Source organism: Oratosquilla oratoria, chromosome 14, assembly GCF_046742065.1.
Source record: "Oratosquilla oratoria isolate Oo_2021 chromosome 14, ASM4674206v1, whole genome shotgun sequence".
NCBI lineage: Eukaryota > Metazoa > Arthropoda > Malacostraca > Stomatopoda > Squillidae > Oratosquilla > Oratosquilla oratoria.
In genome coordinates, this window is record NC_134790.1 from 58,446,732 (window position 1) to 58,468,704 (window position 21,973).

Here is a 21,973-nt window from a genome sequence, read left to right on the forward strand (position 1 = left end):
TAGGTGTGTGTGTGGTGTGTGGTAGGTGTGTGTGTGGTGTGTGGTAGGTGTGTGTGTGGTGTGTGGTAGGTGTGTGTGTGGTGTGTGGTAGGTGTGTGTGTGGTGTGTGGTAGGTGTGTGTGTGTGGTAGGTGTGTGTGTGTGTGTGTGTGTGTGTGTGTGTGTGTGTGTGTGTGTGTGGTAGGTGTGTGTGTGTGGTGTGTGGTAGGTGTGTGTGTGGTAGGTGTGTGTGTGTGGTAGGTGTGTGTGTGGTGTGTGGTAGGTGTGTGTGTGTGTGTGGTGTGTGGTAGGTGTGTGTGTGTGTGTGTGGTGTGTGGTAGGTGTGTGTGTGTGGTAGGTGTGTGTGTGTGGTGTGTGGTAGGTGTGTGTGTGTGGTGTGTGGTAGGTGTGTGTGTGTGGTGTGTGGTAGGTGTGTGTGTGTGTGTGTGGTAGGTGTGTGTGTGTGGTAGGTGTGTGTGTGTGGTGTGTGGTAGGTGTGTGTGTGTGGTAGGTGTGTGTGTGTGTGGTAGGTGTGTGTGTGGTGTGTGGTAGGTGTGTGTGTGGTGTGTGTGTGGTGTGTGGTAGGTGTGTGTGTGGTGTGTGGTTGGTGTGTGTGTGGTGTGTGGTTGGTGTGTGTGTGGTGTGTGGTAGGTGTGTGTGTGGTGTGTGGTAGGTGTGTGTGTGGTGTGTGGTAGGTGTGTGTGTGGTGTGTGGTAGGTGTGTGTGTGGTGTGTGGTAGGTGTGTGTGTGGTGTGTGGTAGGTGTGTGTGTGGTGTGTGTGTGTGGGGTAGGTGTGTGTGTGGGGGGTAGGTGTGTGTGTGTGGGGTAGGTGTGTGTGTGTGGTGTGTGGGGTAGGTGTGTGTGTGTGGTGTGTGTGTGTAGGGGTGTGTGTGTGTGTGTGTGTGTGTGTGTGTGTGTGTGTGTGTGTGTGTGTGTGTGTGTGTGTGTGTGTGTGTGTGTGTGTGTGTGTGTGTGTGTGTGTGTGTGTGTGTGTGTGTGTGTGTGTGTGTGTGTGTAGGGGTGTGTGTGTGTGTAGGGGTGTGTGTGTGTGTGTGTGTGTGTAGCAGAACTCTACACTCATCCTCTGGCACATTCCCATTCCTTGGGTACACATAAAACACCCTCACTAACCAATGTACTACAACCACTTCTGTCAGACATTATTACTTTTTTTTTTTTTTTGGGGGGGTGGGGGTTATTATTTTAGTGAAGGTTTATGACTGGGTAGACAGGAAGGCATTGTGAAAGGTATTTCAGATACAGGACATGGGACTGGAGGAAAGCTGTCAGGGGCAGATAAAAGCTTTTACCAAAGTAGCAGAGCTTGTTATGGCTGGGAACAACAAATGTATGGTTTGAGGTGAAATAGGGCTGTATGTGGACATGGAAGGGGTTGTACAGGAACATGTACAAGGGTGACAGGCAGAGAATTGGAAATGGTTCTAGATACTAGAGGGAAGCGAGAGTTGAGCCAGTTGTCCGCTGATGACATTTCACTTGTGGCTGGGTCAGGAAGATCCGAGGGAGTAATGAAATCTGGGAAGGTATTTAATATGAAATTAAGAGCAAATGTGGGTGATGAGATGTACAATAAATGGCAATAAGCTGAAGGCCTCCAGCAAGTCTTAAAGAAGCAAGGTAAAAGGAAACAGTTAATTATTTAGGGGTCGCATGTAGCAGGGAATTTGGGTGGAGATAAACTGTGAAGTGGGGGAAGCATGTAATCATCTTGGGTGTATGAAAAGACTCACAAGAAATAAGTATCTGGGGATGGACACTGAAGGGGTGATTGTGCCTACAACACTATGGTGTAGAGACTGAATTAGGGAGTCAGAAAGATGTTTAAAAAGGCTTGAGATAAAGGGTTCAAGAAGTATGTATGGCATGAGAAACAAGATGAGAGCAGGGGCAGAGAGGGAGCTGGCAGATAAGATTGATGAAAGAATATCGAGATGGTCTGGGTACATTGAAAGGAAAAGAATCTCAAAAAGTGTGGCAGGCAGAGGTGGAGAATGCGAAACTGAGGCCAAGACCAAAAATGAGATGAATGTATAGTGAACAGAGCCTAGTAAAATTGGAACATCTGTTGGGAAAAGACATAGGAGACAAATGGAGAATAGTTGCAAATGGACTGTAATCTGATGCAGCAAAAGATATTTTCCTTGTCTCCTCTATTTTTACTCAAGGGAAAAAGGGAGGGAGGGAGGGTCACTGTAAATGAAAAGGCTAGCTCTGCTGAGGATGTGCAGCATTGCTTGTGACCCTGGCAGCAGGCAGGGGACAGGGATGACCCTTCCCCCACAAACAGACAAGATAAGAAACAAATGGGTGATGAATAGGAATGGGATGGGGTGGGGTGGGTGTATGCCTTGGTTCACTACTTCCCTATGGGGGAAGAAACCTCTTGGTATAAACGACAAAAAATCTTTCATAAACTATATACAAAATTACACATACATTCAAACATATATTCATTCATTTCCAAGTACATATCCATATAAATACATACATACCAATGCATTATATACTTACATATATCATATATATATATATATATAAATATATTTTTAAATGCACATCTACATTACACAAACACGTGTAAATGGGAACAAGTGCGCGCGCACACGCAAACACACATGCGCATGTCTCCCTGACAAGCACAATAGCAAAAATTTGCAAAAAGGTCGTCAAAAAAAGATGGGTGAAAAAAACTATGCTGAAACCAAATCAATTTGGATTCTGACAAGGAAAATCATGTACAACAAACTTGATCTGCTTCTACTCAAGATTAATAGACATAATACAAGAGATGGTTGGGCAGACTGCCTTTCTGGACCTACAAAAGGCATATGACAAGGTACCACACCGCAAACTAATAAGGAAGATAGAATCAATAGGTGGCATCAGAGGAAAATTATTGGAGTGGATGAAAGACTTCCTGACTGGGAGGAAAATTATTGGAATGGATGAAAGACTTCCTGACTGGGAGGAAAATGAGAGTAGTAATTAGAGATAAATTCTTAAATTGGGAAGAAATGAAAAGTGGTGTCCCGCAGGGACCAGTACTGGCCCCAATAATGTTTGCCATATACATAAATGACATGGATGAAGGAGTGGAGTGTTATATGAATTTCTTTGCAGATGATGCAAAAATAATAAAGAAAATGAAAATGGAGGAGGATTGCAACTCATTACAACAAGACTTGGACAAGATCTAGAAATGGACTCAAAAGTGGGAAGTGAAATTCAATATCAAGAAATGTAGTATAATGCAATTTGGAAAAAGTAAAAACAGAATATCTGAGATTATAAAATTGGTGAAGAAGAGGTCAAAAAAGTAAACTCTGAAAAAGACCTTGGAGTGATGATCGGCAAAGACTTGAGACCGGATAAGCATTTTAATAAAATAGTCGGAGAAACCTACAATTTATCGAGGTCAAAAGTGGCATTTGCCTATTTGGACAAGGAAACAAAATTTTTAACTACACTAATAAGACCAAAACTCAAATATGCAGCAACACTATGGACACCCAATACCAAAAAGAATATAAAAAAAAAAAATAGAAAATACAAAGAGCAACAACAAAACTGGCACCAACTCTTTCCAAAATGACATATGAACAAAGACTGTCCAAATTAGAATTACCAACTCTGGAACAAAGAAGGTAAAGAGGAGACCTATTTATAGAAGTATGAAGGGATTGGAAATCTTAGACAAGAAAGATTTATTAAAACGGGACAATGGAAAAACAAGGACATGAAAAGAAGAGAGAAAAAAAAAAAAAAAAAAAAAAAGCTTCCCACACAGAGTGATAGATACTCGGAACAAATTAGACAAGGAAACAGTGTTTGCAACCACTATTCAAGACTAAGAAAAAACTTGATGTTGAGAGATACAAAGACGGCACCATGAGCATAGCTCCCTTTCCGTATAATACAACTAGGTAAATACACACACACACACACACACACACACACACACACACACACACACGTGTCAAGGAGATACAGCAAAGGAATTGGATGTGGGGGGGGGGACAAGAGGTGGTGGAATAAAGCAGGGCACCAGAAGTTGGCAGAGAAAAGGGAGTGGGAAGTGACAAATGGGTGCAGGGGCCATGAAAGGGGTCAGAAAAATGGGGGGGGGGGGCAACAAGGTGTCAAAAGGAGGGGAGGCAGTGGAGAATAGGGGAACAAGAGGACAGGGAGAAAAGGGGGGCTATGAGAAGTGGCAGAGAAAATGAGGACAGAGCTGGGGCGGAGAGCAGAGGAGGTGGGGTGAGAGCAGAGAAGAGAAAAGGGGAAGAGGAAATAGTGCAAGGGGGGGGGGGAGAAAATGTGACAAAAGGAGAAAGTTGACAAAAAGGTGAAAAAAGAAAACTGGAAGCAGGGAGAAAGAATAATAGTACTTCATATTTACTCCAACAACTGGATGCATGTCTGAAGTCTCTCTCCATGGCAACAAGGTGTCAAATATAGGAGGAGGGGAGGTTGATGATAGGCAGTGGAAAATAGGGGGGGGGGGCCACAAGAGGACTGGGAGAAAAAGGAAGGTACGAGAGGTGGGGAAAAAGGGGGGGGGCAAGAGAAGTGGCAGAGAAAATGGGGACAGAGCTCAGGCTGAGAGCAGAGGAAGCAGTGGGCCCAAGAGCAGAAGAGAGGGGTCTAGTGTGGGAAGAGTAAAGGGGACAAAGGGAAATAATGCAAGGCGTGTCGGGAGAAAATACGACAAAAGGAGAAAGTTGACAAAAAGGTGAAAAATGGGGGAAAATTTTAGAAAACTGGAAGTAGGGAGAAACGTGAGAATTATAATATTTACTCCAATAACTGGATGAATGTCTGAAGTCTGCTCTCCATGGCACTTGAAATAAACTACTACTCCCTCCAATCTCCCTGTAACAGGGAGCCCATCTACAGTTTTCTATATACAAGTTATTGCGCCCACTTTACACCATTTCCAGTTTCATGGGTGAAAATGTGAAAAATTTGGGTAATTGCATAAGAATGACCTCCCTCACCATTCATCTCCAAAATTCAATACACCTGCATGCGGTGATACAGTAAAAGAATCTTCCCCCTCCCCATCTTCAAAATCAATCAACAATTACCCAATTTACAGCCCAAGGAGTTGGCACTCTATCTAGGTCAGATTCAAAACCTACAAATATATTTTCCTCTTTTTTCTTTTAATACAAAGTCTTGACAATTGGCGACTTTTCCCCCCTTCCTGTTGTTGGCCAGCAAAATGGGAATGATCAACATTTGTACAATTTAAGATTCATTACCAGAGCTCTATATACAAAGATCTGAGGGTCAGTGCTGGCTACTGTGGGGCTGAGTTTTTCCATCAGTGAAACTGAGGGCAACAGTTATTGTAATTTATTCTACATTATTGTAGAAGAATGACACTATTGTTTTTATTGTCCCCATCTTCAATAATCATATGAACTGTGCTCAATTATGTAACCGTGAAAGACACCAAGTAGTACAAGCAGACAAAAGCTGGCTATGGTTTCATAAAGACAAAAATGGGAAATGTAAAATTATACTGGTCAGTTCACTAAACAATATGCCACAAAAGGGGGTTATAACACTTTTTGGCATTTCAACCATGGCCTGGGAATGAACTATTGCATATATCTGAACATCTTTAAGCAGTCATGATTTAACTATGTGCCAATAGAGCTATGAATACTCAGATGGAGAACATTTGTGTACTGGACTGCAAAAGCAAGGTGTTAAGTAAATTTGGGACAGAAGCAGGAAAAAATATATATACATATATCATTATAAAAAATATATATATATAAATCAATAAGATACCATGCCAGCACTCCACCTGGTGCAAGTACTATCTGACAAAAATTCACCCCATGGAAAATTGAATTACTATTTACCAAAAACAGTCTACAACATTGCTAGCATCTATATATAGTACACTCTGCTCCTGTGCCTTTTCTCAGTGCATAAATTTGTAGTTAACAATAAACGAGTAAACAAGTAATATCTAAGGCCGAGAAAACAAGAACAGATGGCACAAGGGTGAGTTCAGAGGGAGGAATGGTGTGGGTTTCATAAAAATACAAGTCACCAAATAACATGCACCAAGTATTTCAAACCATTATAAACATCCACACCAGTGACCCACACAAAATTTCAAATTTCCTGTTGTGTACATTTAAAGCAAAAAAAAAATTCTTATTTTCCTTAAAACAAAAGTTTCATATTTCTCCCCAATTGGACTATAGAGCATCTTCTGTAACATTGATGCATGCAACTATCATCTACCAATCTTAACTTATCTAAAATGGTTTAACTTATTGCAATGGTTATCAAAGATGGGTTAAACCAACAAAAACCTTAACATTATTATTCACTGAAGCATAAAACTCACTCCATGCATACGTTTAAAAGAAAAAGTATAAAGCATCCCACAGACAGTATGTGACCTATAGCAAATGGTCACCTTTTTTTCTATTAGAAATAATGCATAAGTTCCATTGCCACACCTACATATAAGAACAAGCCACCCACATTGGAAAACTTCAGTCAAAAATTTATGATTAAGCCTCCACTGAGAATAATTACAAATTTTGTTGCACAACAGGTGCCAGATACTACCACAGCAGAGGTGGTGGCTACCATATAAAAATTGCCTGAATCTATCTAGTTGCCACAATTTGAAAGTTTTCAATATTATATGAAACAAATTTGGCAGATAAAAAGTAGCAACTACAAGATTTGCTAAAACCCGAAGAGAAAGCATTCAATGCAGAGTAATTGTGTAACATTCAGTGGTTTTTCCTGACAATTAGCACTATCAATAGTTACACAATTCCATTGCTAACATCTAATTATACAAGATGCTTATGTTCATTATAAATCTGGTAAATGAAGACTTGGAAATGTTCTCAAAGCATGACATATTAACCATTGAACTGTACCATTTCCTCTATATCCTTACAGTGTTATCGAAAGTGTTTCACAAGTCATTCTAGCTTATGTAGCCACACCAACTTCATATTTAGCATAAAGACTTGCTTTGAATACATCCAAATTTATTTGAAAGGAATAGAATATTCAAATGATATATGCACAATATGAAACTCGCATATGCATTTAACAACTTAAGTTTTGTTAAAGCATTTGAAAAAATAAATAAATATAAAATAAAAATGTTCTGCATTATCAGTCCTCCCCCACTTTTGACATGGGGAATACTGGCAAGTAATGTGATATGGCTCCATTATTTTATGTTATATGTATTGTCATGGCACTACATTATAGTTTGACAAACATGTCCTCCTGCAAAAGCCATTTGGAAGAAAATTTTGGTTTACACTATGAATTTGGTTAACTGCATTGAAAGCCTAAACTCAAAAGCCATACCCATTGCTATTTTGATTCCCCAAAACTAAACACTTCCTGTACAATATATTTTGTAACGTGCTAAAATTTCATTACGCTTAATATTAATACTAATTTGATAATTTCATTGTTTATCCCAATAATGCATTTTATGAACCTACATTTCTTGGTTGAAATAAAAACTATCAAATGAAACCTATTCTGGTTTCAAAACTATAAATGCTGTTCAGTAGTTACAAAATTAAGTTCCCTACATATTGGCATAATTTGTCAAGTTTCATCTGGCAACATAGGAGGAAATTTAAACATGTGATGTTGTTACCATCAGGCAGTTCTGTGGGCTCATCTACTTCCAAAGACTTTTCTAATGACAAACTTTTCCAATAAACCCTTAACATTTGCTAAAAAATTTCCAATATGAGCACAATTTATTGTTCTGCCCCATTAAATCCAAAAATTTTGGGGGGCAACAGAACCTTTACATTAGCAGCAGCATTAGATATTTTCTTCCTCTTCTTTCCCCCTTTTTTTTTTAACTAATTGGTTTCCATAATGTAAATACCATCTATGGAATAGCAGAGAAAACCCTTTAAAGTTTCTGTATTCTACTCAGGGTAGGGCCAAATTTTCCAACACTGTTGTCCTAATAATTTTTTCATAAAAACTTCCTGAATTACCACAATGTGTACTTGGGACAAAACCAATGGTAATTCTTAGAAAACTATTCCAACACAAAAGTTTTTCTATGATGTACTTTTTGTTTCGCAGTTGGAAATAGAGTAAAAAAATTAATTTAAATTTGCACTGGTGTGTGCCAAGCCAAGAATTTTTGGAAAATTGTCAGCAGCCAACAAATACTTCTGACCAAAATGGACAGGTATTCGCCAAGGGTCCTAAGATACAGTGCATGACCCTGCCACGAAACTATAGCAGTTCAGCCATTTTCACTAACCACATTAATTTACATGCTGAACTAATCTAGACTTTTTTCCTGGATTTCTTAAGCATTCCATTACTTTAAACATCTAGAAAATGTTGAAATTTGGCCCTTGACTGAAGCTACAAGCTAAATCTTTATAACTAATATTCTGACCCGGTTATCAGCTGAATGTGTTAAAAAACAAGTTTGGTATATTGCATCTTAAAAGTAATCACAATGAAACAATGGTGCAGTTTACAACAGCCACTGGTCCTACTTTCCAGATTTTATAAAATAATTTAATACATTATATCTAATTTTTCTGAACAGCAACCTATTTGGAAAAAAAAATACAATATCCTGCATACTGCATACTTGAGAGCTTTCAGTTCACTTTTGGAGAATGAATATACTTGGCTCATGATGTACTATCTGGTGGCCAGTGTAAAATGACATGTGCACTGTGATTACTTTAATATGCACAACTCACGTGGTTGGAGGCGTGACTTCTGCTGAGGCGTCCGCCAATCTGATGTACAAAAATAATTCATATACTAATGCACTGGTTATCCTAAACATGTTTTCTGTTCCAACAATTATATACATGTAAATATGCTATATCACCTTAGGCATAAAAGTATTCTTACAAGACACATAGCATGAAAGTATTACTCCCTTAGAAGGGGGTAAGAAGACCAAGTGTAGGTAGACAATCAACTTGATAACGTGTTTTGGAAGGGGATCAATATATAGATACAGCTCAAATTTTAGTCTGGTTGGTGGAGGTATCCAAATAATCCCATATTTTTTTTTTTTTTTTAAGATCATGGACATTCCCACTATTAAATCTAACCATTTCAAGCAATAACCTTCAATTGTAGTTCATTCCATCAGTTCAATAGGAGGAAAAAAAAGAAAAAAAAGAAGAAAAAAAAAAGTCAAGTAATTTTAAATGATCACCTGTCTTCAGCATTGTATATTTTTCTACCACCCATAGGTCATGGGCAATGTTTAATGTCAATGTAGGAGGATTATTTCAGGAAGTACTTAGCTGTGGCTGAATATCGTTACCTGTGCTCAATGTTTGGTTAGCTAGGGTATGCCACCGAGATCAAGGAATACAAACTAGCCATGTTTCCATCAATTTCACTCACTTTTCTTTCTACCACCCATCAGTTGTTTTCCTGTCTACTCTAAAACACGTTAAACTAAATCTTGCTTCATTTTAAGCCTAACAGGTCATTTGGCAATTGTTCAATATAACCAAATATGTACAAATGTGTATATGCACACGCACACAAAATCTGGTATTTATTCAATCCTACTTACATGTTTTGTCCCTATAATTAAACCAGTTTATGAACTAATGCTTAACACATCTTGGACTTCCCAACTGACAATGTAAAGTTTACTTCATTGAGCTATCTTAACCGCTTCAATACGAGTCCAATATTTGAACACGCATTAGCTGCCTGATGTATGATGATGCACCACAATAGGCACATTACGAAATATGAAGTTACAGCCGTTATACTTGTTCTTTGACCAAAATATTTGTAATCATGGAAAACACAAGCCTGTTCAAAGAATATGGGGGTCACCCATCTACAACTACAAAATAAATATAATCAGGAAGTTGACACTAGCATCTTCACATACCCACTCACTCACGCCTCATGACTCGAAGTAGGTGTCATCATATTCAAGGGATTAAACTTATCTAAATTTACAATCTTCAAAAGTATATAGATCAAGTGACAAGAATACATCTTTTAATCTCAAACAGTTTTGCAATGTTCACACTGTGAAAGACTGACAATGTTATTTCCTTAATTTTTTGGCATAACTTGCATGACTTCAATCTTCTTGTAAGTTCATACCCTTGCAATCCCAATCTACCTTTCAAGATGTTAAAATACCCCAAGTGACTAGTTTATGAGAACTATTGCCCTTCAATCTGACAACGTTAGTAATCAGTAGTTCAAGTTTAAAGTTCATTCATTATGCCAAGTGGTGTTACGGAGTTGCAGCCCCCCATGATGCTGCTGCTGTGACAGGATAAATTTCATCAAATGCCACATAAATGCAACTGTAGCCCCACCTCCACCTAAAGGTTTGAATCCAAAGGGCCTGGTATCTGGAATAGGCCCTGCACTCATTTTTATGATTAACCACTTCTATCTGTTCACCCCCACCCCACACACGCACTAGCAACTGCCCACATTTAGCCATTGAATCCCAAGACCCCTATACATGCTAAGCATGTGCAAGTCATCAATTTTATGCAACACAATACTGGACTCAATCCCCATCTAGAAATGCATATACAAGTATACAAAAAAGCTGAAAAAACTTCAAGAATAATATAATAAATACAAGGACCAACCTAGTTATTATTTGGATTTGTAAATGACAAGTTGAAACAGAAATAGTACTACAAGTTGAAAGCCAAGGTTGTATGGGATGCAAGAATGAATGCAAAGATGAATGAAAGCTTTCAATCAGTATCCTATATGGATGAGTTTGAAGGACAAACGTGAAGTAAATGTAGATGGTGTGTGTGTACATATATATATATATATATATATATATATTATATATAATAACTATGGAGGAAGAGGAGAAAGATCCTTTGGGATCTGATGGGATCTCATATTGGATATTCTACCTGGAGAACAATTTGTGAACAGAATACATCCATTAACAACATTCACTGAAATGGATGGGATGCCACTGGACTGGACATCTCCAAATGTACCACTATTCAAAAGAGGAAACAGAGGTACCATTAAATTTTTGTTCCATGCCCTTGACTAGCATAATTGCCAAGATGTGCATCTGTGTGTGTGGGGTCATACAAGATCAATGGATATCAAGTCATCAATATGGGTCTATGCCACCTTCAAGTCTCAAACTGCCTCGGCTTTCCCAAGCCAGATCAAGCCCAGTGGCCATGTACAGCAGCTGTATCATCTCTCAGGAGATAGCCCATCCCTGCAGCGGACCATTAACCTTCAGCATACGAGGATGCAGATATCAAGGTCCTGAGACATGACTTATACAAGGATGTTGGCATCGGCATCCTGATTATATTTATTTCGTAGTTGTAGCTGAGTAACCACATAATCTGGGAATAGGCTTCATTGTATTTCCTGTGGTTATCCACATTTAAGGTGAAAGGGAATGAAAGGGAAACATTACACCAGTAACTTTAAATCTTATACATCAAGCAGCCTAACACTTGCATGCGAATACTTTACTCATAACGCGGTTTATCTCTTTAATACGAGCCAAATATTCTTCTGCACATCAGGTTGCCTGATGTATGGTGATGCATCACAATATGTGCATGACAAAATATATAGTTACGCTGTTAATCTCTTTCTTTCACCCTGATAAATATATCACAGAAAACATGATCAAGCCTGTTAACAGAATAGAATAGAGGTCACTCAGTTACAACTACAAAAGAAATACAATCAGGAAGCTAACACTAGTATTGAAAAACTGATTGGTATGTACTCAAGTCATGTTCAATTTCGACTCACGAGATCGATTGGGGGGAGGGGGGGAGGGGGAGGGGGGGGGGGGGGGGAGGGAGGGAGGGAGGGAGGGAGGGAGGGAGGGAGGGAGGGAGGGAGCAAGATGCTGTGCTTCCCGCCATCCATCCAGTATCAAAAGATAATCATATAAACCTTTCATTTTCTCACTTATATGTCAGTTTATGGGATATGTGAAAGCAGTCATATTCATGACTATTTTATATCACAGAAGATGTGTTAAATTTTACAACAAGCCTCATAATGACTGGACACAACTATAAGTAAAATGCTGTATAAACATTAAAATGATATTCCTTATCTTGTGCTCACTATAATTACTTTGTATTATCGAGATGAAAACTTTGAAATAGTTGAACAAGGACAGCTTCATCCCTAGATGTACATGAAATTTGTGTAACTTGTATAGTCACTGAGCCAAGTGAAGAAATACGAAAATAGTTTAAGGAGGCTTGAGGTTTCAGCCAGCTCAGCAGGGAAAGGGTGAGCACGGCTGTCGACCAAAAATGCAGAATCAACCGAGATTTTTTGAACGAATTGCCTATAACAATTTTTATTACATTCAGCCCTTCCCCCCAAATTAAGAATTCTGGTTATGGGTCTTTCTAGAACCCATACAATATGTCTGCACCCTGTTTGCGTGGCAAGTTTAGTAATGCTATTTGCTCTATCGAATCAAAGACCTTCGTCACCTACGAAAGTTAATCAATGAAATTTGTATTGTCGTTTCCTCAATTAGTTCAATCTTTGTCTGCAAATGGTCTAGAGCCTAGTATCCACTTCTAAGGCCTGTCTATTCTCTTGGTTTCCATCTACAACTAAAGTTTATTTGTATGAGTTTTGGAAAATACATTTTATACATTTGATAAGCTAATTCACTGGTAGTTAGTTAGGTCTTTCTGGTTTTTGTTAAGTAAAATTGCTGATGCAATGCACCATGGTTCAGAAACGCTTTTCCAGCATAAACATTGGTTATAATCAAGGTAATGTACAATAGACATATTTCCTAGTCTCAAAAGATTAATCAAAACAACATCTTCCCTGTTCCATGCTTTTTGGAGCAAACTTTTTTTCTTTTGTAACTTCTGATGCAGTATTAATATCTACAGATAGATTTACAGACAACTACCCTACTTGACAAATAAAGCTTTTCAAAATAGTTCTTTATTTCATTTTATCTCTGCATGTACCTTCTTTCTTTCAAAGACATCATTTGCTCCCACCAACAGTAGTCTGCACTCAGTCCCTTAAATACTTTTACATTCGAAATAGTTTCCATCTATATCAATGTTTCTCTTTTCTCTGCCTTTTGTTGAGCTTCAGTTCTACTCTGTTCCATACCTTTTGCTTCTAATCTGCATTGGCCTAGTCATTTATAACTGCCCTATAATAGGTTATTTACAACCATAGCATTTTTCTGTAATACTTTTTGAACTCTACTTTTTCTGCAGATTCCCCCATGAATATTCACTAAATTCAAATTCATTAATACAACAGGGTCCTAGTTTCCTAGAGCTTCAAATTCACCCCTCGGGTCTCGGGCAGTTTGTAAGGTGTCAAAATGCAAGTCATCATCTTGGCAGACAGTGTGTGCCAAGATGGTGATTCAAAAACTGTCCCAACCCTGTCAAATTTTGAGACCCCAATGTATTCGATATTCATTTATGTTATCCTTAATCTTTGCAAGACTTTTCTTCAGAATTAATTTTCTCTACTAAAATTGAATACAGCTGTGCAAGCTACCCTATGGTTACTACTTACACATTATCTATAACCATAACATTGCAACATTATTCTCCTCTCCTAAAATGAAGTTTATTCCATTCTTTGCCATTCCATTTGGACTTCTCCATGTTACATGCTTTTTGAAAAGCCTTATTTTTGTTGTAGTTCTCTGCAAAAGTTACCAGTATCTTGCCTGTAATTTCTTACTTACTCCAAACTTTCCAATACACCATTCACATCCCTGATTTTTCCCCCCACTTTTGAATTTAAGTTGCACACTACCAACATATTTATCTTTTTCTTTATCCATTACCTCACTTAAATCATCAGACTTCAATTTCACCTTCTGACCCAGGAAGTTGGTGCATTAACCAAAATTATTTCTATAGTTGAAACCTATCCAGGAGATCCCGATATGTCTAGATAGCTACAAGAGCTGTCAACAGATGAAAACCTCTGCAGGGTTACCCATATTGAACAGGTCTTGTACAAAAGACGAGACAGAGACCAGTTCACACACCAACACTGGACCTAATACTCACTGGTATGTCCCGGATGATGAACTGGGAAATTACAAATATATATGGGGTACCACAGTGACAGTGTGGAGCATCGGGTACCCAATACATGTAGAGGAATCAATACGGTAATACCAAGGACATCTCACCAGAAACTAGCTAGCAGGGAGGAGAGATTACTTCCACAATACCTTCACAACAAATGTGACTTCTGCAACCAACAAAGACCTGGTTTTCCTGTTGGATCATCGAAATGTCTAATCATACTGCTTTCCATCCTCTCAGAAATTGTGCCATCACATGTAAGCACTGTCCAAGCAGATCTAAGCCTTGGACAGTCTAGGGAACGACAACAACCATGCAGGAAATTAAAATTTACACCTACATGAGAACAGTCTTTGAAAACTACAGCCAATTAACATTAGAACTGGGATAGTGCAACATGACGAGTGAAACTTGAAGGGAAGAAGCTGATGCAGCTAAAAGATCACTTATTCTACCACAGAGGTCTATATCTATCCACCCACTCAAATACACAGCACACAACGACTCAGTGGTGCGGCTGGTAGAGGCTCCGACTCACTATGGTGGTCCAGGGCTGAAAATAATTTCAGTATCGCTGTGTTTTGAGTCATTACTCCAACTCTCATGGGCAGGGAGTGGGGGTGTGTGCACGTGTAAGGTCACAGCATTACCCATAGATCGGTCATGTGAGCTCTGAGCTCTCTTCCAGGAGAGAAATAGCTGTCAAACGCTAGTCCAACACATGACCCAAAGACCATAGTGAATCACACACACACACATACCAAGGACTTCCCCCTAACAAGGGAGATAGCCAAATCAAAGCACACTCATTCCCACCCATCAACTCTACAAACAGTTTCCCTCTATCTTACTTTCTCAGAGGGATGTTGCTAAGGGGCTTGCACTTGGCCTTTTCCCTTTTTCCAGAATAGGTCTGCCAAAACTGAGGAGTCTTGTATGCTCACATGCTTTGCAGGCTCCAAAATATGGTTGAAGTTTTAGTTTTCCGTTACATATCTCCACTTGAAAAACAAAGGTGAAGTAAGTACGAGTATAAATAGGGGCAAGTCTTACACAGCTGTCATAATCAGAAGTGTGCTGGCATCACATTTAGATGTGGGTTTGAGTCCCGTATTTCTCTAACAAGAGTCCCAGTAGTGACATATCCACCCCAATAATTCAAACACATAAGGCAATGGTGACAGTTTTGGCAACAGCACTCCTCTCCGAGTAGGTTCTTCACCTTCTCCAAGACGCAGCTAGAATATCAAAAAGCTAAAACATGTGCAATGGAGATGCACTATTGGTCCTGCAGTTATCTGACCTGTCCTACTGAAAAATCATTGTCCATCTTGGCCTACTCACAATGGAGGACAGGATACATGGCAACAACCCAGACATACAAGACACTCCAAAGTATTAATGCATATAAACTATTCAATTCTCTCCTGAATAAAGGAATCAGCAGCCAGTGTAAGCATTTTCAAAATGCTTATGATTAGTACATGGGCACCTTTTATGAGCACGGACTCCTATGCCTCTTATCACTAAATGTAAGGACCATCCATTCTGGCAACTTGTCCCATATCAGACTTGAGCCCACAAGTACAATGACCTCTGAGCATAGCCCTTTGACATTGTAATCCCTTGCACTTCTATGCTTTTAACACCTTTAGACAATTCATCTGCTCTTACATAAAAGTGCACACCATTATATGCACACTATTGGAATTGAACCGTCTACTACATAGCAACACTGACCAGTAGTGCAAGTGTAGGAACCTACAGCCTACCACCTAGGGGGGTAGGGGTGAGGGGAAAAGGTGTTCTAAAGCACTTTTGATAAACTATATCAGCCAGAGTGCAGTATTGTATTTGGGCAAGAATTTATGAAAACTAATCACTCAATCATTTTACAAAGATCTATCCATCAAACTTTCATTCCATTTAATTGATCTACTCCATTACACTCAGCCCTCTATTCAACAGATCTCAGAAATACAATCCTAACCCTAGAAGACACCAAACATCTGAAGACCAATAAGTGCTAGAATAAGAAAAAAAATAACATGGCCTTAAAATGGGAAATCCACAATGCTACAGTCCAAACCACACTAAAATCCACACCTAAATACCACTCCTAGAACAGGAACTTGTCAAAGACCCAAGTGTGTGACAATGGCAGTGATGCTTCTTCTCCAGTTGTCTGAAACAACTAAGCCTTCACTCGCAAGAGAAAGGGTAATTGATGAGTTTCCTCTGGATTGCAACCTGTGGCCTTCAGTTACCAGTCAATGGCCTCCTAAAGGAGGTACACCCAAATGTGTCAATACCCAAAGGGACAGATATAGGATAACATACTTCTGAAAAGTCCCAAAAAAACATTGTCTGACACTCCACAATATATGTCCATGATAATGAAAGGACCAGAAGGAAATGTGGTAGAATCATCATGCCAGCATGTGCATCTGGGCGGGTCAAAACCTTGCTAGCCTCAAGCTTCTGCCATGATGGACCATGGATCTTCAGCACCCTCTCTTAAAGTCAAACCATCTTAAGTTGGTGGTCCATAGGGTTGGATTGTTGGGTATTCTTTGGAGTTTTACCCCACACATTCTGTAATGTGGACAAGAGCAAGATCATTGTCTGCTGCAGGCAAGTGGGGGCACAGAAGGGGAGTAGTGTCAAATCTTTAGCTACCTGTATGTCTGGTCATTGACAGGAATGCCAACATAAGATGGCAAACAGCAAAAGTTAGATTTTGCTGATCATGAGTGGAAGATGGGGTGCATGTCCTAATCTTGTGCTGAACTTTTGGTTCATTGACACAAGATGGACCCAAGCAAAAGGATGATACAGATTAAAAGCGGATGGAGACTTTAATGAACTACGTGTCTACTATGTAGTTGCAACAGGAGTGGAGTGCGTTTGCAAGGCAATTTACAAATCTGACAATTATATAGGGTAAGAGTAATCTGTAAGGTGACAAAGAAATTTTAGTGGTAAAGACTGGGGTCTGGGAATGGAAGGAGATACTGCTGCATGATGAACTCCATGGTCAGAACAGGTGTACATGTACGTTCACAGCAGATGAAAGATTTGATATATAGACGGGGAAATTTACAAGATATCAGTATTTTTGCTTAATCTTTAAGGTAAGGCTAAAACAAAATGGGGATCACATTGAAGGAAGTCACAAGGGGAGCTGGTTGCAATTGGACACCTTTATTTCCTGTCTGGATACCAAATCCGCCATTCTCTGCTGAATCCTTTACAGTTTGGCGGATCGATGAGTACAACTGGGAAAGTGGGACAACTAGTAGCCATTGATATTTCAGTGATGTTGGAGCTATGGATATCTACATACAGTAAGCCCTCAATATACTGAACTAAACAGGGATGGGGGAAGGCTTGGTTTTGGAGCCAAAAGTTCTATTTATCAAAATGCTATATTATATCAAACATTCTGCACACAACTCTGGGTCAGTTAATGAGATGGAAGTTTGGTACACAGAGTCCAATCAGTTACAGTATAAATTTTGTCTATCTATGCTTTCCCAGTAGGACACTGTTGAAAGCATTTGTATTAAGATATTGGCATGTACAAGGAGTCTTAATATTTGGAGGTCTTGGTGAGGCTTTACATGGTTTGGTGGAGATTCTAGTGATAGTTTGGCACCCCAGTTGGTGTGGGTTAGCATTTATCATAAGTTTGGACAGAATACTGATGCTTAATGTGAGCAATTTAAGTGAAGCAAATATCAAGTCTCATTGTCCATTCATCCTCTGGGAGGACATTGTTAGAATTTTATTGGAGTGTCCTTGCAGTGGTGTCACCTATAAAAGTGCATGGTCAAAGAAGAATCCATGTTTTTCAGCCCATTGAGTTACATAGAGCACAATTCTTCGGAGAATATTAGTGCTTTGTTGGCATAAAGGCTGGTAATAATTTTGAAAGGAATATATAATGGATTGTTACAATGAAAAGAGCTAAGAATGCTTACTTTGTGTATACTTTGTTGACATACTGTTGAGAAAGTGGTTGTTTGTGTTCACTCGAAAGGTTTGATGGGATAGGAATTGGAGTATGAAGTTGTACAAGAAGTGGATCTAGATGCAGGCATCCTGGATGGAGCATAAGATCACCTTTGCTTAGCCATCAACAGCCGAAAAACCCACACAAGAAACAATGGTGAAACAAGCTAAAACAGAAATTATTTATATTTACAATTTAAGTCAATGTGAAATGCCTAAGTTAAATTATGGTCTCAAGTTCACCACGTGTAAAACCCACAGCAGCATCAGTAACCAGGTCCCCTTATAGATCTCTGGGATCAACTACAGACTAACCCGTCTTGTAGTGTGGGAAAATTTTTATATCACTAGATAAAAATAGGAGAGCATATCATCAATTGTCCTGATGGGTGATATTGATGTACATATCAACAAAAGTTTTTCTTTCTTTGTTTGCTGATGACATTACCTTTAGTCACAGTATCAAGAACATGGAAGACACCTAGGTAATGCAAGACAATCTTCAAAAAATTTGTGACGGGGCAAACAAAAATGGCATCCAATTCAATGAAGCAAAATTCAAGTTGCTAAAGTGCAAACCGAACAATGAAATCAAGAACTGTACAAAGCTTTATACAGAGGGTGGAAATGAAATTAAATCCAAGCCATTGTCAAATGCCTGGGTATATACCTAAACCATGATGATACCTATAAGGACCACATATTCATAACAGTAAACAGGTCAAGACAGATGAGTTAATGGAACTTTTAAATCTGGAGAGCCCAAACTCATGATGGCACTAAAGTCCTTTGTCCAATCAATACTAGACTGTTGTAGCCAGTTCTGGTCACCTCACATAAAAGCTGAAATCCAAGCACTAGAATCAGTTCAGCTTTTACTATAAAAATTACAGGCATGACAAATTAAAATTAATGGGAATGCCTGAAAATTATGAAACTTTGACAATCGTACAGGACTTCGAGTGCACCAATCACTTCCCACATTAGGTTCTGTAAAATATAGCAGCAAGTTTTATCTACGATGGACCAAAACTATTCAACTCAACTCCAAGAACTGTCAGGGATGTCATGGACTACTGTTAAAACTCAAAAATGAACCAGATAAGTTTTTTTTAGCATGATTCCTGGATACCCAGCACATTGCAGGTCCTAACACTCAGGGCCAGACCAGCTGAACCTTCAGACATGGGATGCTTGGATTGGTTGTAGGAATGGACCACCACAACCTTGAAGACTACCCTCACCAACTAAATCTCCATGCGAGACAAAGTGCAAGAGAAAGCTACAGTGAAGTTTATGGAGAAATATGGGTGCAGTCCTGAGGGCTGCAGTGTTGCGGCTTTGAAAATTGGCAGCTCCACTGGTCACCTTGCACTTGATAGGGAGATGGAGGATAATTGCTCAGCAGGTGGTTGCTCAACATGTAAACTACGGAAAAAAAGTAAATAAATACAAGTAGTACTTTGTGGCACTGGGACCAAAGACAGGAATTTTCAAGTGGTCTTCCAAGATAAACATTTCCTGCTACCAATCTTCAAATCCCATTAACACAATCTTCATCTAGTAGAGCAGTGCTACAGAACCGAGTCTTTGGATCGGGTTCTAGAGCTATCAAATTTTCTCCAACTCCACCCTCCTCCTATAACAAGCAACAAAGAACCAGCCTTACACTTGTATGACAAAGGCAAGAGTTTATTTCTTCCCTTGAATCCCTAGGGAGGTTTGTCACATACTCATGGTAACAACAATTTCTCAAGAGCCCCCAGCACAAGGACCTAGCTGCAAAATAAAAGATTTCCTGACCAGTCTAAAAAGTACGTACAAAAATATTTTCACAGTAAACACTCTTGACTAATCGCAACCAATCGAACTTGTGTATTACAAACGTCTCTGCCAACACAAACATTAATGTTTTTTCAGTATTAGTACCCAACCCAAAAACCTTACAATTCTTATCTATGTTCCAGGTAATGAATAAGCTTTGGTCAGGTTATGTTCGACACAGTAGAATGAAGTATGATTGGGTTTCTTAGATCAAACTTTTGTCAACTAAAATTTCCCATGCTATTTGTAAGTCAACCAAATTCTACAATTTTCTTCCAAATCCTAATAAAACAAGTGGCATTTGTCCTAGCAATATTCATTACAAAGCAATACACAACATCCTAGGATTTCCTTTCTTGTCGCTCCCTCTAGCACCCCATTAAAAACAACTACTATTCACTTGAAATATATTCAAATTTTCACCTTTCACAAAAGCTGGCTTAAAAAAAATTATCAAATACCTGGCTTCCAAACTAACATTTACATTATAACCTGCTCAAACTATATTAAAGAATCAACCAGGAAATTGGGCCATGCCCCAATTTGGTACAACTATTCCTAAATCCCTGTCAGGACACACCTAGAAACACTTGCTGAACAACATTTTGGCTATTCACTTACGTACTCATTTCCTTAATTAATGTAATTCATCCCTCATTCATCCTAAAAATTCAAATCCTGCCCTTCTGGCAACATACTAGAAAGGACAACACCCAGATTGTCCAGTAAACTCATCTTTTACTTGGGGTCCATACATACGTAAGTGGTCATACATATCAATCGCTCCCTATATTTAACTTTTGATCCTGTATTCTTGGTGTTTTTCATTTAAATTAAAGCCATAGCCATTGATGATCCACCCCAAAGTCACGAAGGTCTGTGCGGCCTGGTGTCCTTATGGTAAATGGCCTTTCAAACAAATTAAAATGCAATAAATTACTCCAATCAAATTATACAACCTAAATTCCAGTATCATACCCGGCTCCAAATAACTACCTGCTGAAATAAAAATCTTGAGTAAAAATTGGAACCTCAGTCAGCCATGAACCTCAAGCCTGTCAAACACTTCCTACAATCTGTAGGAACGGAGGCCCTGTATAACGTATTTTCTCTTTAGTCAAATACAAATGCAGTCAAAATGAAATTCACAACAAGAACCCTTCCAGGTTACCAAATACTAAACAATACCGGTAGGAGACATCACCCCAATAATCAGCTGGCTCACAATCCGCCATTACGGCAAACAGTTTCTCCACAATTTTAACCACTACATCATATTAAATCCACCCAACTATGTACTCTCTACTCACGGTTCCTTCATTATATAAACACTGTACGTTGGTTTATAACTTGAAAACCACACTCAGGTCAATTATTTCCTGTATTTCACTTACTTCTGCTGATCGTACTTGTCGGACATCTTTGCTGTGACACTCTGCTCACGAAAGGACCGAACATGTGTAGACCATATGATTTTATTCCTACGCATGCTAATTTAGTAATTCAAAGCATGATATGTATTTCTTCATGTTTTTAACTAGTATTAGAAATCCGAGGTTGTAGCTTATATATAACTTTGATCATGTATGTAGATATAGAGTAAAAATCAAATGTGCACTACTTTCTATCGACGCAATCACATGCATTTCGCAATGGGAGTGTATGACGTATGGAAGCGGGCTGTTTGAAATCATGAACACCCCACAAATATCATATGTTGTTTCAGTTGCACTATTAGTTCTATAGTATGTAATATTCTATGATTCTAAAAAAATCCCAACAGTTCGTAGATTTTAATTTACATTCAAGGATATATGCCCTATAGTAAACTGGGCAGACTGGATTTGCTCTGCAAGGTCTCACATTACATGCGGTAAAGCAATAATGACGTAACATCCTCACCAGTCCGCATGGAGAATCATAGAAGATAATTAGAGTAAAAAGTTTTCTCTTGACAACTTATTAGTTCCATTATCATTTACAATCTATTTTCTTTTTATTAAAATAGATAAGATAACCCGC

At 38.9% G+C, this 21,973-nt stretch overlaps 1 protein-coding gene across 4 annotated transcripts in view; it reads right to left on the minus strand.

Annotated features, from left to right (window-relative positions):
• The window catches only part of LOC143032882 (eukaryotic initiation factor 4A-I-like), a 62,671-nt gene extending 41,216 nt beyond the window's left edge, over window positions 1-21,455 (minus strand). For 2 of the 4 annotated variants that reach the window (XM_076198089.1, XM_076198088.1), the window contains exons 1-2: window positions 21,346-21,455; window positions 8,756-8,794 (exon numbers count right to left, since the gene is read on the minus strand). In XM_076198089.1, coding sequence (XP_076054204.1) covers window positions 8,756-8,794; window positions 21,346-21,440 — 134 coding nt within the window. In that variant the 5' untranslated portion in view covers window positions 21,441-21,455. Of the gene's footprint in view, window positions 1-8,755; window positions 8,795-21,261; window positions 21,288-21,345 lie in introns of those variants that run through there. The other 2 variants (XM_076198091.1, XM_076198090.1) reach the window with 2 other exon arrangements.
• Between the last annotated feature and the right edge of the window lie 518 nt (window positions 21,456-21,973).